Source organism: Naegleria lovaniensis (genome assembly GCF_003324165.1).
Source record: "Naegleria lovaniensis strain ATCC 30569 chromosome Unknown tig002, whole genome shotgun sequence".
In the NCBI taxonomy this organism is placed as follows: Eukaryota; Heterolobosea; class Eutetramitea; order Acrasida; family Naegleriidae; genus Naegleria; species Naegleria lovaniensis.
In genome coordinates this window covers 704,937-719,203 of record NW_025407824.1, presented here as the reverse complement: position 1 = coordinate 719,203, position 14,267 = coordinate 704,937, and the positions used below count along the sequence as shown (strand labels likewise).

The 14,267-nt window shown below is 37.5% G+C and overlaps 9 protein-coding genes across 9 annotated transcripts; 3 read left to right on the top strand and 6 right to left on the bottom strand.

Annotated features, from left to right (window-relative positions):
* Window positions 1-42: 42 nt before the first annotated feature.
* On the top strand, window positions 43-1,602 carry C9374_007129 (uncharacterized protein; the record flags this gene model as incomplete). Its single annotated transcript, XM_044697066.1, has 1 exon — window positions 43-1,602. One exon carries the CDS (start codon window positions 43-45, stop codon window positions 1,600-1,602), a length of 1,560 nt encoding a protein of 519 aa, XP_044555492.1.
* A 52-nt stretch (window positions 1,603-1,654) lies between these two features.
* C9374_007128 (uncharacterized protein) lies at window positions 1,655-2,826 on the bottom strand (the record flags this gene model as incomplete). The annotated part of the gene is made up of 2 exons (XM_044697065.1): window positions 1,655-2,451; window positions 2,562-2,826. The coding sequence occupies 2 exons, from the start codon at window positions 2,824-2,826 to the stop codon at window positions 1,655-1,657; spliced, it is 1,062 nt and encodes a 353-aa protein (XP_044555491.1).
* Window positions 2,827-2,877: 51 nt separating this feature from the next.
* C9374_007127 (uncharacterized protein) lies at window positions 2,878-3,567 on the bottom strand (the record flags this gene model as incomplete). Its single annotated transcript, XM_044697064.1, has 1 exon — window positions 2,878-3,567. One exon carries the CDS (start codon window positions 3,565-3,567, stop codon window positions 2,878-2,880), a length of 690 nt encoding a protein of 229 aa, XP_044555490.1.
* Window positions 3,568-4,135: 568 nt separating this feature from the next.
* C9374_007126 (uncharacterized protein) lies at window positions 4,136-6,907 on the top strand (the record flags this gene model as incomplete). The annotated part of the gene is made up of 1 exon (XM_044697063.1): window positions 4,136-6,907. One exon carries the CDS (start codon window positions 4,136-4,138, stop codon window positions 6,905-6,907), a length of 2,772 nt encoding a protein of 923 aa, XP_044555489.1.
* A 37-nt stretch (window positions 6,908-6,944) lies between these two features.
* On the bottom strand, window positions 6,945-7,937 carry C9374_007125 (uncharacterized protein; the record flags this gene model as incomplete). Its single annotated transcript, XM_044697062.1, has 1 exon — window positions 6,945-7,937. The coding sequence occupies one exon, from the start codon at window positions 7,935-7,937 to the stop codon at window positions 6,945-6,947; it is 993 nt and encodes a 330-aa protein (XP_044555488.1).
* Window positions 7,938-8,085: 148 nt separating this feature from the next.
* Window positions 8,086-9,615, top strand: C9374_007124 (uncharacterized protein; the record flags this gene model as incomplete). The annotated part of the gene is made up of 1 exon (XM_044697061.1): window positions 8,086-9,615. The coding sequence occupies one exon, from the start codon at window positions 8,086-8,088 to the stop codon at window positions 9,613-9,615; it is 1,530 nt and encodes a 509-aa protein (XP_044555487.1).
* A 76-nt stretch (window positions 9,616-9,691) lies between these two features.
* Window positions 9,692-12,442, bottom strand: C9374_007123 (uncharacterized protein; the record flags this gene model as incomplete). The annotated part of the gene is made up of 1 exon (XM_044697060.1): window positions 9,692-12,442. One exon carries the CDS (start codon window positions 12,440-12,442, stop codon window positions 9,692-9,694), a length of 2,751 nt encoding a protein of 916 aa, XP_044555486.1.
* A 56-nt stretch (window positions 12,443-12,498) lies between these two features.
* C9374_007122 (uncharacterized protein) lies at window positions 12,499-12,828 on the bottom strand (the record flags this gene model as incomplete). The annotated part of the gene is made up of 1 exon (XM_044697059.1): window positions 12,499-12,828. One exon carries the CDS (start codon window positions 12,826-12,828, stop codon window positions 12,499-12,501), a length of 330 nt encoding a protein of 109 aa, XP_044555485.1.
* An 80-nt stretch (window positions 12,829-12,908) lies between these two features.
* Window positions 12,909-14,132, bottom strand: C9374_007121 (uncharacterized protein; the record flags this gene model as incomplete). Its single annotated transcript, XM_044697058.1, has 1 exon — window positions 12,909-14,132. The coding sequence occupies one exon, from the start codon at window positions 14,130-14,132 to the stop codon at window positions 12,909-12,911; it is 1,224 nt and encodes a 407-aa protein (XP_044555484.1).
* Between the last annotated feature and the right edge of the window lie 135 nt (window positions 14,133-14,267).

Sequence of the window (14,267 nt, the reverse complement as noted above, 5' to 3'; positions counted from 1 at the left end):
AAATTCAAAAACAAATTCAACAACAACCAAAATTGAAACAACATGGTAAAAATTACAACCATCTCCCGAGATGATGATGCCCATACACGAAGAACTTCCTATGAAACCACCCGACACTTTTCCGATCCAAATCCCGAACTCATTCATCGGTTTGAAAAGCCTCGTGAATACATGAGAGCCATCAATGCTGCAAAAATTGATAATATTTATGCAAAGCCTTTTCTTGCTGATTTATCGGGACATGCAGATACACCTACATGTATTTGTACGGATCCTAATTCTCTCATTCATATTATTAGTGGAAGCTGTGATGGTCAAATTAGAGTTTGGGATTTAACGGAGAGAAAGACGATTTATGCCATTGATAGAGCTCATAATGGATTTGTGAATGGAATTGTAATTCCACCCTATAGACATTCATCGGACTCGAGTGAGAACTCGTTTTATTTTACGGTTGGAACTGACAAGCATTTAAAGAGATGGGAATTGAATTTACAAGTGGCCAATGTAAATCCGAATATGGCAAGTACAAAATTTGGAAGTATTGGATACACTTTGGCAGATTATGTGGGAAAGAGCAACAGTAATGCAACAACCAAGTTACCTTCGTATGCCACTCCTATTCAAGATGTTGTTTCACATAATGCCTTACTCTGTATTGATCATCATTATAGTGACCCAATTGTGGTAACCAGTGGACATGAATACGTTCAAATTTGGGATTGTTCAGGAAATAGTTCATCTTCCTTAATTCCAGGTAATTCATCAAGACTGGTTTGTAAACAAGAGTATGAGCTTGCAACCTCGACTGAAACCATTTATAGTGTTAAATTTAATAAGGTTGAGAAGAATTTGATTGCATATTGCGCGCGTGACAGAACAGTTGGATTGTATGACATGAAAACCAATCAAATGATTCGTGCTGTGACTATGCAAACAAAATCTAATAAGGTTTGTTGGAGTCCAATGAATCCATTCCACTTCTCAGCAGCAAATGAAGATGGCAATGTATATACCTTTGACATGAGAATTTTGGAAAAGGGTCCACTCATGATGCATTCAGGCCATATAAATGCAGTGATGGATGTTGACTACAATCCAAGTGGTACAGAAATTGTGACTGCTGGTTACGATAAGACCATTCGTATTTTCAGAACGGATTCCACTTCTTACAAGGCACGTGAGGTGTATCATACCAAGAGAATGCAACGAGTGTTTTGTGTGAAATATTCTGGTGATGGAAGGTATATTTATAGTGGAAGTGACGATCAAGCTATTAGAATTTGGAAGGATGAACGAAGTGCTCCATTGAGAGGTGGTGGCATGACCAAGAAGGAACAACAACAAATTGAATATAACCAAAAATTAATAGAGAGATATAGAAGCGTTGAAGAGGTGCGAAAGATTGCCAATCACAGACATTTACCGCACAGAGTGAAGACTCAATCAAAGGAAATGCAAAAAGAAAGAGAGGCAGAAGATAGAAGAGAAAAAATTAGAGAACGATTTACAAAGAAAAAGGACACAAATAAGAATTCGCTCACTGCCAAGATTGAAAAAGTCAAAGCCATGCGAAAGAGATTCTTGAAGGTGAATGAATAGACGTGTGTCACAATAAATATGGCCATGCATAAAGATTACAATTTGTTGGAATTTAATCACTCTTTAATAATTCTTGCAATTCCTCGTCGTCCATGTCTCCTTTCACAAGCACAGAATTTTCTTCCGTGGTAATGACCTTAGCTGATGGTAGTATTAAAGCACACAATTCTCCTGTTACACCACCACTGATATCAATTAAGGCTCGTTTCGAACTCACTTTGGCATTTTTCACCTGAACATGGCCACTCACAATTCTTCTATGTGTGTCTTTGTGGCCATCCATGTCGATGTACCCTCGTTCAGAAAGAGGTTTTACTCTTGGTTGATAAATGTCTCTCTTGAACAACGGCACTAACTGTTCTTTCAAGTTCGTGTAAGAGTGAAAACCACCATGAACAAAAATATTGTCCTCGTTAAACAACACCCAAGGTAAATTTCGAAAAAAGTTCTTATGTTCGTCAGGAACCTTAGATTGAAATTTTTTAAAGTCACCCACCACATCCATATCTTTTTGCGAATTTGAATCACAAATATAGCTGTAGAATGTGTTAAAACTCGAATAAACAAACCCACTGCCCCATCGTCGGCCTTGAAGATGCATGTTATTTGCGACTTCTTGTATACCTTTCCATAGCTCAAATTCACGTGTATAATTTTGACATGTGATACCAAGCGATTTTCCATTCTCCAAAGCATCATCGAATAAACCTAAGAACATTGAACATGCATGATCATGATTGCCCATTAGAAAATGAGTGGTATTTGGCTTTCGTTGTTTCTTTAAGCTAATCATGAATTCTATTGTTTCCTTAATTTGAGGGCCTCTGTCAACATAATCTCCCAAGAAAACTGTTTTAAACATTAAATTTGTCATGAGTGGTAAGAGGCAAGCACAAAACAATTTTACGAATTAGATGAAATATAATTTTAAAATTCCTCTTATTCAGTTTTAAACACACCTAAATGATATTTTTCAAATAAATCCTTTCCTAGATGCTGTTCCAACTTTTTTAATAATTTTTGCAGTGCTTGTAAATGGCCATGAACATCTCCTATGGCTACAATGTATCGGGATGGAATATAATGCTGTTCTTGCAATTCTCGTTCTTCCTCTGTTGTTGCAGGAAATAATAACCGTATGGGCCGTTGCTGATTTGATTGTTGGGAATGCTTGTTCCGAGAGAAGGAGGATTGAAGAGATGAAGACCGTTGTCTAGAGTTCATTTTTTCGTTTTTGACTCATGAACCACGAGTGATGGAGATGATGTTTACTGTTTAGTCATAACTTATAACCTCAAGTTCAATTTCCTTATTTTCAGTTTCCATTGGATTTTTCATGTCTAAGGTTTCCTTCAGGTCTTCTTGTTGTTCTTCATCTCGCAAAGACAACGTTGTCATGGGTTGTTCTTGCTGAGTGTTACTTCCGTTCACTGTAGAAACAGATGACTTTGGATCAGATGTAAGTTGTTCTTGCTCTTTTGAATCCTCTCCGTGCTGGTGTTTCATTTGTGATTGTTGTTTTTTGAGGGTAAACTTTTGTTTAAGGATGGGAATTTTCATCCTGAACATTAAAACTAAGCATCCGAGTAGTAAGGGTGCAATCACCACACCTAATAAACCCCAACTCAATCCCGATAGTATTTTCCAAACAACTTTTTCTTGATTATTCACCGTGTAAGAGACAAAACTACTGCTCTTACTCATGCTATTCACAAAACATGTCGTATTAGTACCAGAAGTCAAATTATAAAACTTGGTGTTTTGAGGATATCGGAGAACCGTTCGGATTTGAATGGATGGGCAGTCCTTGTAATTGGAAACCCATGTAGTATTCGTTTGCTGTAAACACACCAATGCCATACACGTTTGGCCTTGGTTCACTTCTTCCGAGCAAGCAATTCGAGGATACATCACTAGACATTGAGATTCCTGGTTATACCGAAACTCGTAGGTATCGCTAAACATTTAGAACGCATATATGATTGAAATAAATAGACCATACTATTTCCTTAAGACAATATACAAAACTTACAGTGTGATCAACACTGAAAAGAACACTCCACAAAATATTAACAAAAAAGTCATTCCCAACAAGCAAAAACAACATGGCTTAATATATTCCACAACGAAAGGAATATTAGGAATGCTTTCTTTCATGCACTGTCCCTGCTGCTGCACCTCATCGTGTTGGTTCATCATTTTTTTCTAACTCTCGGTCTTGTCACCTGTATTGCTCGAATTTAATCCGTTCATTTCAATTAACCAAACGTAATAAATAAAGAAAAAGAAAATTGAAGGACATAAAACATCCAATCTATATTCATCTGTGTTCAGGGACAAACCTCTGTTATTCAAAATTCAACAGGTTTGAAAAGTTTCCTTAAAAGTAACGAAGTTTGGTCACATGTCCCAATTTCTCGTTTTAGAATTGTTGGACCAACGAACAGGTTCAAACAAAATGAAACATCATCAGGTACGATCGACACAACAACATGATTTTTCGACGAGACAGCCAAGCAACATCATCAACGACATGGTTCCTGTTGATCACCAGACTCAAAGTATGAACAGCAGATACATTCACCAAGCCAACAAGAAACCAGCAGTTCGGACCGATCACAAGTCTCCTTCATCGACGAGCAACAAAAAAAATGTTTTGCACGGCTCCGACAAGAAGAAGGCCTTGTTGTTGGAAGTACCATCACCAACTTCAACATTGAATCTTTATAAAAATTCTTCGGAAAGAGTAGAAGAAAACTGTTTTGATTCTACTGAGGCAGCGTGTTCATCACCACAGAATCATCATCACGATCAAACAATTGGTTTTTCTCCAACGTTTGCATTGAACCAAACCAAAGCAACAACAGCCACACACTCAAACCCTACTAGCATCGAACACTCTCACATCCAAGAATTGGAGTTAAAACGAACACTTAAAGACTGTAAATTATTTCAATCATGCCCAACAAATATGATACGTAAGAACACGCCACCAACCACTTCTGCTCTCACTCAGTTGATTAAACAAACACACTCACTTGGAAATATGCAGACCATGGACAAAAGCTTAACTGGTGACTTGTATCACACGTTGAATAGTTCATCCTCCACTCCTACCTTTGAAAAATTGCATAAAGAGAAAACTAACTTGCCATGCACGGATGTGGGATCGCAAAAAGAACCACTACCTTTCAAATTTGAATTAAATAGTGAGACCAGAAAAACATTTCTTGAAAACTATAACATTTGGATGGAGGTTCTTTCCTTCATGGAAGAATACGATGTGTTATGGGGAATTAGGCTTACATGTCATTTGTTGTGTAGATATAGCTGTGAATATGAAAGAAAATTCAAAACGTCTTTTGTGATGAAGCACGATATTTCAAATAGAGAAGAATTGAAACGATTTACCACTCACAACCTGGTAAAACTGCCTAATTTAAGAACTGTCATTATTACTAACGTGTATTCGGAGGCTATTACATATGATGATATTCTAAACTGCTGCTTACGAGATTTATTTGAGAGTGACATAAAACTTGAAGAACTGCAAATCGACAAACATATTGACTTGAGGTTATTTGAGTTGATGAAGCAGTCTAGATGTATCAACAAGCTCAAATCCTTGACTGTGAAAAGCCTAACCAATATTACTCCAAACATAGCAGAGAGTAACAAATCTAGAAAGGCGCTGACGAATTACCTCTCTCTCTGTACATCACTGGAATCCTTAAATTTAACCTTTCTGTCAATTATCGAGGATGATGTTATACCTATATTTTTGGACTTGTGCTCGTCACACTCAGGAATCAAAACCTTGATGTGGACTCCAAGACACTTGAAGGAATTTTCGTTTGTTGTTTCTACAATTTCAGCTGAGACCATGCAATTAATTGTGAATTGCTGCCCAAATTTGGCGCGATTAAAAATTGTATGCACGCTGACACATCATCACATTAGCCCTGGAAGCATCACGAGTAGCCCAGCACATACTCCCTCATCTGATTCCTCACATAGCGGTACGACAAGCAATGATCCGAAAGAAATACATGCTCTAGAACACATTTCAAGTTTACACAAATTGAAAATTCTTGAATTGGTCAATCCAATTCTCACAAATAAGACCTTGAACACGTGGCGCTCTGCAGAAGATTTTACCAGCAACTTACAAATATTGAGATTAAGGGGTAATCCTCTTTTGGAATTGCACAGATATGCTGTAATTACTGGAGACGTATTCACTGGAAAGAGGCTTCCAAATGGTGCCTCAAAAGAGCAAAGTGAACTCATTGATCGACATCAACGAGAAAATACTTGCTCATTTGAAGAGATGGAGCTATTTTTAAGAAAACTGCACAATCTACATGAAATTGATTTGGATTTGTCTGTCCTTCTCTCGAATTTGGATGTAGGATCTCCTTCCATGAAATTGAATTTATCATTTCTCGGGGATGATCTTTTATTTCCTCGTCTCAAAAAGTTGAGTATTGCGGGGTTTACCTCAACAATGAAGCATGTTTTGCCGTTGACACGCCGATGGGTCCATTCTACACGCCCTCAAAAAAACCTCTCACCTTCTTTTAGTGATGCTACTCTCAGCCCTAATAAGTGCTCACCACCTCCACCTCATCTCGAAGCGTATTCGGCAACCAAGAGCTTGTGTTTACAAGGTCAAATGTTAAGTCAACACCAAATTGACAGCCTTTCAAAAATGCAGAACTTGGAACAATTGAAGCTTAGTTTGTCAATTTTTAATGCAACCACAAGATTTCCATATCAAAACCTTACAAGCTTGTATATTTATTTCCAAGAATTCACATACATGAATTTATCAACTTTATTGGAGCAAGCTTTACAACCATTGGTCAAGTTGAAACAATTAGTGATTGGATCCATCTCATTGCACCCACATATTCGTGCATCAACACTCACCACAAGATCTATTCAGAATTTTAATAACAATTATTTGGAAGAGCTCGTAAAAGCTGTTCGCATCCGTAGTGATTCATTAGAAATATTGGAAATTGAAAATCAACAACTAACAGAGATTGAAATGGAACACTTGAAAGTTTTTAAAAAATTGAAAGTATTGAAGATTCCCTACGACTTGAATGGTTTATATTTACTTGGACTCATTAAGGAATTGCCTCAACTACGATGCATTATCATCCAATGCTGTTGTTCCTTTTTGCAAAATACGTCTCTAGTGAATGATTTTCATTCCAAAATGAGAAGAGCAAAGGAATTTGTGGCGAAATCAGCTCCTCAGGTCAAGCTGACGTTTGAAGAAATTCATTTGGAATGACTTTTGATCTAACCTAGAAAACAGACAAATAACGTATTTATGGAGAATATTTCACAGTTGTATTTTTTTTTGTGTTGTTCGCCATTTTGCTTGGTTTAGAAATTTTTGATGTCACACAAGATGGTAATACAGGTTTGCTAACGCTTGCCGCAGGTCTTACGGAAGAAGACTTTGTGTCAACATGTAACGATATCATCATTTCAGAAGCCTTTTGACCAGACATCAAACCAACATTCGACAGGGGTTGTTGTCTCGTTTTCACTAAATTGGAAAATAAAGTTTCCAAAGTTGGTGAATGCCCAAACAATGCGCAACTGAGAAAGGCATCTAAGAAGCGACACACTTCAGGACATCGTTGCTGTTGTGGTTTGGTGGTGGGAGTGACAACGTGTTGTTGTTGTATGGGTGGAGAAATTGGACGATGATACAATGAAAGTGCTTCTTGTTTCATTCGTGATGGAGGAGGAATGAGGTTGTTTGTGGCATGTGACGGTCGTACAAAGAGTTCTCTCTGTTCTTTATCAGTGTTCATCCATTCATTCAAACACCGAATCAAGGCTTCTTCTTCTTCTTGTTGTTGTTGACGAGTCATGGTTGTTGAATTTGAATGACCATCCTCTTTGAATATTGAGGGTTTGATACTCAAGGTCACAACATTGGTTCGATCAACACTCTGAGCGCTTCCATTGCGAACCACGACCGTATGACGCCCAGGTTGAGATTTATTGTCGTTATTCCATAACGCGTCGTAACTAGGAACGGAGGATGTGGAACAACATGGGATTTGATACATGGATGGATGAGTTATTGTTACAGAAGAAGAAGTGAATTGTTGAGAGTCAACTGATGGTTGTGGATCTAATTGTTGATGAAGCTTTTGAAGGATAGAGCCGACCATGGCCTCTGCTTGATCAATTTCCTTCGAATCGTGTGGTTGTAGTTGTGTGATTAGTGAATTGCTGTCTTGAACTTGTTGTTGTTCAGGGAGACGCAATAACTCGAGATATTGTTTCATCGTATCGTGTGGCATTTGCTTGTTTTTTTTTGTTTGACAAACATCATTTGTACGAGCATTGTAGTTATAGGGAGCTTTTATTCAACAACAACAAGAGTTCTGATGTGTCAGAGAATTTCTTTGAAGGAAAATAAATATCAAAAGATTTTTATTGCAAAAAAAAATGTTTAACTCCTTGTCGTACGGCATCCCCACACCCTCCTCTTCAGCTTCATCAAACACCACTACTCAAAGATTACCCAATGTTCTGGTCATTGGTATTGGAGAATACGTTACAGGATATGTTCATGAATCAGCATCTCAATCGGATAAGCCCATCGGAGTGGTATTGCTAACCCTTTTTGATTTACGTCGGAGAGGAAAAGTACAAAATATTTACCTTGCTGGAACACAAGGAACCAAATTTCCAGGAATTAGAAATCATTTGAAGAGAGGATTGAGTAGATATAATTTTGAAGCAAATATTTCTGGTACGACTAGTGATAAGACAGAGTCTATTGTGAATGAATATCTTACAGAAACATTTCCTGCGGATTCGGTTGCAAAAGATATTCATGCCTATAGGGAAGGATTGAGAAGATTAAATAAGGGAGATGTTGTTTTTATATTCACTCCAGATCATACACATTTTGAAATTGCATTGGAATGCATTAACAGTGGCATGCACGTACTTGTAGCAAAACCACTCGTTCAAAAATTGGAACATCACTATGAATTGATTAATGCCATTCGTAAAGAGCATGTACTGGTTGGTGTGGAGGTTCACAAGAGATGGGATCCAATCTATTCAGATGCACGAGATCGAATTTTGAACGCTGATGAAATTGGAGATTTTTCTTATTTTTCGAGTTACATGTCTCAACCTAGTTCACAATTAATTACTTTTAAGAATTGGGCATCTCATAGTGATATTTCCTATTATTTAAACTCGCATCATATTGATTTTCATTGTTGGGCATTAAATGGAATGGAAACAAGAAGCTCACATCAACGATTTTGGAGACCATACAGAGTTTTCGCAAGTGGATCCTATGGTATCGCTAACAATGAGCCATTTAACATTAATACTGAAGACTCGATAACCCTCACTGTACAATGGGTTGACTTGTCTTCCAAAATTTCACAAGAACATTCAAGTGAATCATTGGAAAACTTTTCTAAATGTCTCAAAGGTACTGCCATCTATACTAGTTCTTGGGTAGCACCAAAGAAGTCGGATGTTCACTCTCAACAACGATTCATGTATCAAGGTAGTAAGGGAGAAATTACAATCGATCAAGCTCATCGTGGATACACAGTAGCATCCGATGCTACTACTAGTTCAGGGCTTCGTTCTATTAATCCTCTATTTATGAAATATTCACCTGATGTTTTTGGCAGATTTTCTGGACAAAATGGATATGGCTATTTGAGTCTTGCAAGTTTTGTTGAGTGTGTTTATTTGTATGAAAATTCACTGGTCACCGATTTGGATCTTCTCAAGCAACAATTACCAACCGTAGATGTCATTCAAAATGCAATCACTGAGAATGACACATGTTGCCATGCAGCCATGTTGTCTGCATCTGTGTTAACAACAGCCATTTTAGAGGCTGGCCGTATTTCTCTCAATAAGCAGCTTGAAGGAAAGTCTTCTGGTGATGTTGTGATTCACTACAACATGAAAACTCTACTACCAACACATTTTGAGTAGTGAATTGGATTTTAGAAACAGACCATAGAAAAAGGGGTATATATACCAAATGCAAAATTGCGTTTTAATAAACTCATCACTGCTTTGCTTTCTTGGTACTTTGATCTGATTTGCCACCACCCTTGTTTTTTCTTTTGTGTTTTTCTTTGGTCGACGTCTGCGAGGGTCTGATTGGAAAAGTGTATGGGATTTGCTTTTTGCTTTTCCATGTCAAGGGAATGTAATCCATCTTATTTAGATCGTTTACTCCTCCATGTTTCTCATAATCCATGTGCAGATCATAATAAAATTTTTGACTTCTTGGTATCAACGAATCAACTGAGGATGATTTTCTATGTTCCACCAACAAGTGAATATATGGTTCGTTCGCCATCTTTTGAATCAAAAATCGATAATCAAGCAAGTTGTGCGCATTAAATGTAGAGATGAGATTCATCAATTCTGTCAACACTCCATACACAGTTTGAATGGATAATTGTGGTTGAAATCCACAATTTGCACCTCCTCCAGCCACTCCATGAGATGACAAATTTGATGTCAACACATTGGACCAATATCTTTCATTTTCTTCCTCTTCATCCTCTACTTCTGGAAGCACGTCTTTGACTCGTTTGAATTCTGTTCTACAAACTCTATTTTGTGCTACATCTACTCGATTCACAATAATTGCAGAAGCAGGTCTCAAAAAGACATTGGTCCACCATTTTGCCAATTCGCTTTGTGTTGAAAGTTCAAGTCCTTTCTCTGTTTGATATTCAAGTTTGGTGATTAATTTCACAACAGTTGCTCGATCTGTTTTGACGTCATTATACGCTCCATCTATTTTTGTTCGAAATAATATTTTCCAATTTCCAACTGTAAATAAATTATATGAAATTGGTTCTCCATCACGATGCATGAGTTCTAACTGTGAAAAATTTTCGCATGATTGTTGCTCGTCGAGATTTAAAGTGGGAATGGTTGTCTTTGAGGGAACATGAATCAATGGCTCTCTGAGAGAGACTGTTTTGATCGCATACTTGTAATACATTTGATTCACATCTCGTTGCGTCCATACTTTTTTGAGTAAGGGTTTTTCTAAGAATATTGTAAACTTGTTTTGTGACATGGTTGTATCACCACTAGTCGTAGAGCTAGAATAAGGTTTAGCAATTACTGGAATACACCATTCCTCTGAGAAGTTAGGACCTAAAGTATTCACAAGTGCAGACATTGCGCTGCTTGCACAAACGAAATCAATTTCTGGAAACCTTGGTAAAATAATATCATTAATAATGCAATCATCTGACACTTGTGGTAAATTACGGTGTAAATATACATTCATGGAAGATGTGGATTTTTGTAAATGCTTGAGAGGATCATAGACAACATTAATAGCTGAGTGATCGGTGGAGACTGCTGATGAGTTATCCATGGCAGATATAGGATTCAAGGATGGGTCATCTACTTTGTAAATATTGGTGCTGATAGGTAATTTTGGTATCTTGACAGGTTTAACGGTTGAAGATGTCTCATCAGCAGTATCATCTACATCTATTTGTTCTGCACTCTCTTGTTGATAAATAAGAGTGTTTCTATGATAGGTAAAGTACTTGTCTGAAGTGTGATAAATAGTTTTGGAAAATTTCAAAATTGGATCAGCAAAATTTTGCAGAGAACTTGCACCAGCGGGCGTTGAAACCAACATCTTGGTTGCTTGCAAATTAAATAGATTCATCGATTTGACAAGCTCAAAATGTCGTGGAAGGACGTGCTTCATATCCTGGAAATTAGAAGCGACACTTGTAGGTGGTACTAATCGATCGAGCTTCTTTTTTTGTTTCATTTTCTCAACTTGTTCCATAATGTACGGATCGGTGTGAAAATATCTTACGAGCCTATTATTCCACGCATCGTCAAATAATGCTTTTCGATAAATTGCTTGTTCTTCTTCAACCATCTTTTTAAGCTTGAAAAACAATGGAGATGGAGGAGGAAGAGCGTTGGATAGAGCCGTTTGTTTTTGAAATGCTTTAAATTGCTTCAATCCCTTCAAATAGAAGGCGACATCTTCATGAGTTAAGCAGGAGAATTTTCCAAGATGAGCCAATGGATTAGGTGTAGGTTTTGAGCTCGCTTTCTTGAGTTGCGATTCATCTGCTTTCTTCTTCTTGGATCTTTTACGTTTTTTCTTTGGTTCCGTAACTTGTGGGGCGTTGCCGCTTGAAGTTGATGGAGCCATTGTAGATGTTGCTGACAAGCTTATGGACAGAACCGAAGAAGGAGAGGACACTGTTTTGGTGCTTTCTTCTTTTCGCTCAGAAACATGACCCAAAATTTGAGGTGTCTTGACAGGTTCAAACGATTGGTTGTTGATTTCTTTTGGCTCTGTTCCGTGTGAAAACGGCTGTTGTATCGTATTAAAACCTCCAATTTCATAATTATCATCTTCCATAATGTACATTTTTGTTTCTTCCTCGCTTTCAGAGTTTTCACTTTGATCATCCACTCGAGAAATGTTAGAGATGGTTGTCAAGAATGGTTGTTGAACTTGCTGCGGTGGAAGGGAGTGTTGAATTGTTGATGGCGTCTCTATTTTTGCAGCTGTTTCCACAACAGCCTCCTTTTCTAAAACATGTTCATTATTACTTGTATCATGCAAAAGCTCCTCGCGGCTCTTAGATTTATCCAAAAGTTCTTTCCGTTTTTCCATCATCAATTTAAGCAATTTAGATGATGATTCTTGGTTGTTACAAAAAATAAGTGGAATATTTAAATCTCGTAATATATCGGCGTCCATGACAGGGTGCATTAATGGTATTTGATTGTGTTCCTCTCTAAAGTCCATCCAATGAAATAGGTACTCTGAATTTGATCCACTAGAAGCATTTGGATAATTCTTTGTCAACCTTTTAATGGCTCAATATTTGGCATTTCCGACAATGCATTTAAATAATCAAAATCCACTAAAATTTGTTCACTATTTTCATCTGTTTTTTCCCCTTTTCTTTCCGTGCTTAGAGTACTGCCAAACTTATTAATCTCTTTTTCAAAGACCTCGGAAGGAGGTACAAGATTTTCCCATGAAAGAGGAGGCATTAACTTTGGCCTCTTAAATTCATTGTCATTATTTCCACTTAATTTTTCATAGAAATAAAACGGTGTCGAATTATTAGAGTCATACGCAACATTTGAATCGTTATTGGCTTGGTCTTTCACTTCCGAATTGCTCATGTTCGTTAAGACAATTTTTTTTATTAAAAAATATGTAACAATCAATAAATTGAACCTGATGCGATAGGCTGGAAATAACTTTAATACTTGCGTTTCTTTTCATCCCGATCGTTTCTGTTCTTGCGCTGCTGAGAAGAACCATAATGATGGTTGCTTCTGAAATCCTTCTGATTAAATTCATAGTTTCTTTTCCTTGTATTCTCGTATTCATCTTGGTAGGAAGGTCTTCTTGAATCCGAAGGCTGATGTTGGTGGTAATAGGAATGGTGATTGTTGGAATATCTTGAAATATTCTCATCACGATGATGGTACTTTTGTCTATTATGGTTGATCCCTCCTTGACTTGGCTTCATCATTAAATCATCCTTCACCTCTCTCGGACTTGGAAACACCAAAATATATTTACAGTCAGCCATGACAAGAGAATATACTCTTCTTGATTTCTTGGACAAGTCCTTATTGGAATCAGAAATGGTTAAAAGCTTTTCACAATACTCTGACTTCACTTTGGCAAGTAAGCAAACCTTGTGTGATGTGGAATATGATGCACGACGATCGCCAAGGTCCAAGACAAACCCCTTGAATACTTGATCCACTTGTGCAGAAATACTTTCAGGTGCATCATGAGTTGCATCGAGCATGAAGAGTTGAACTTTCACATTGTCGTTGGAAGCATCCTTTCTTAAATGCATTTCAGATAAGCATGCTTCAGAGAGTCTTTGATTTCTCACGACTACATTTCCAATGCAAGAATGATTCTTTGAGTTGATTTTGGTCTTGTACAGAGAGAGATTATCTTCGATGGTGTTGTGGGTGACTTCCTCTTGCACCAACACAACAAAATCTACAGCAGGTTGTTGGGAATCACGAATCGAGTGTGATTCATGAAGAGTATGCATTAGAATCATGGTATTGGAACCACATAGGTCAGTGGCATCAACCACATTCGAAAGATAGTGATTCCTTTCATCACCTGCAAAATGTATCTGCATTGAGTTCAACAGAAATTTCATTACTTGCTGTCCCTCTTCAAATGTTGGCAATTTCTTGCTCTTTTCCAATGCTTGCATGCACGTGCTTTGAAATGGTGCTAATTGATCTTGACGAAGTTTTTCATGAAACGGAAAAGCCAAACTCTGCCAAGAAACATCTTCACTTCGGGAAGAGATAGTGTCCTCATTGTTACTTTGCTCTGTGCTACTTAAAAGCTCAAGATCTTGAATGGCTTTCTGTAATGTTTGGAGCAAATTGTTGTGAATGATGTCCAACTCATTCATTCGTTGAAGAATTTCAGTGTCGGTCATGTTGTGGGTAAAGTGAGTTGCTAGTGCTGGTATGGGTTGGTCTATTTTCTTTGATCAGTTTGAACATTTAAATTGGATGGTATTTGTCGATACCGTTGAGAACTCCAAGTAAAGAATTCCCAGTGTCTAAAAATA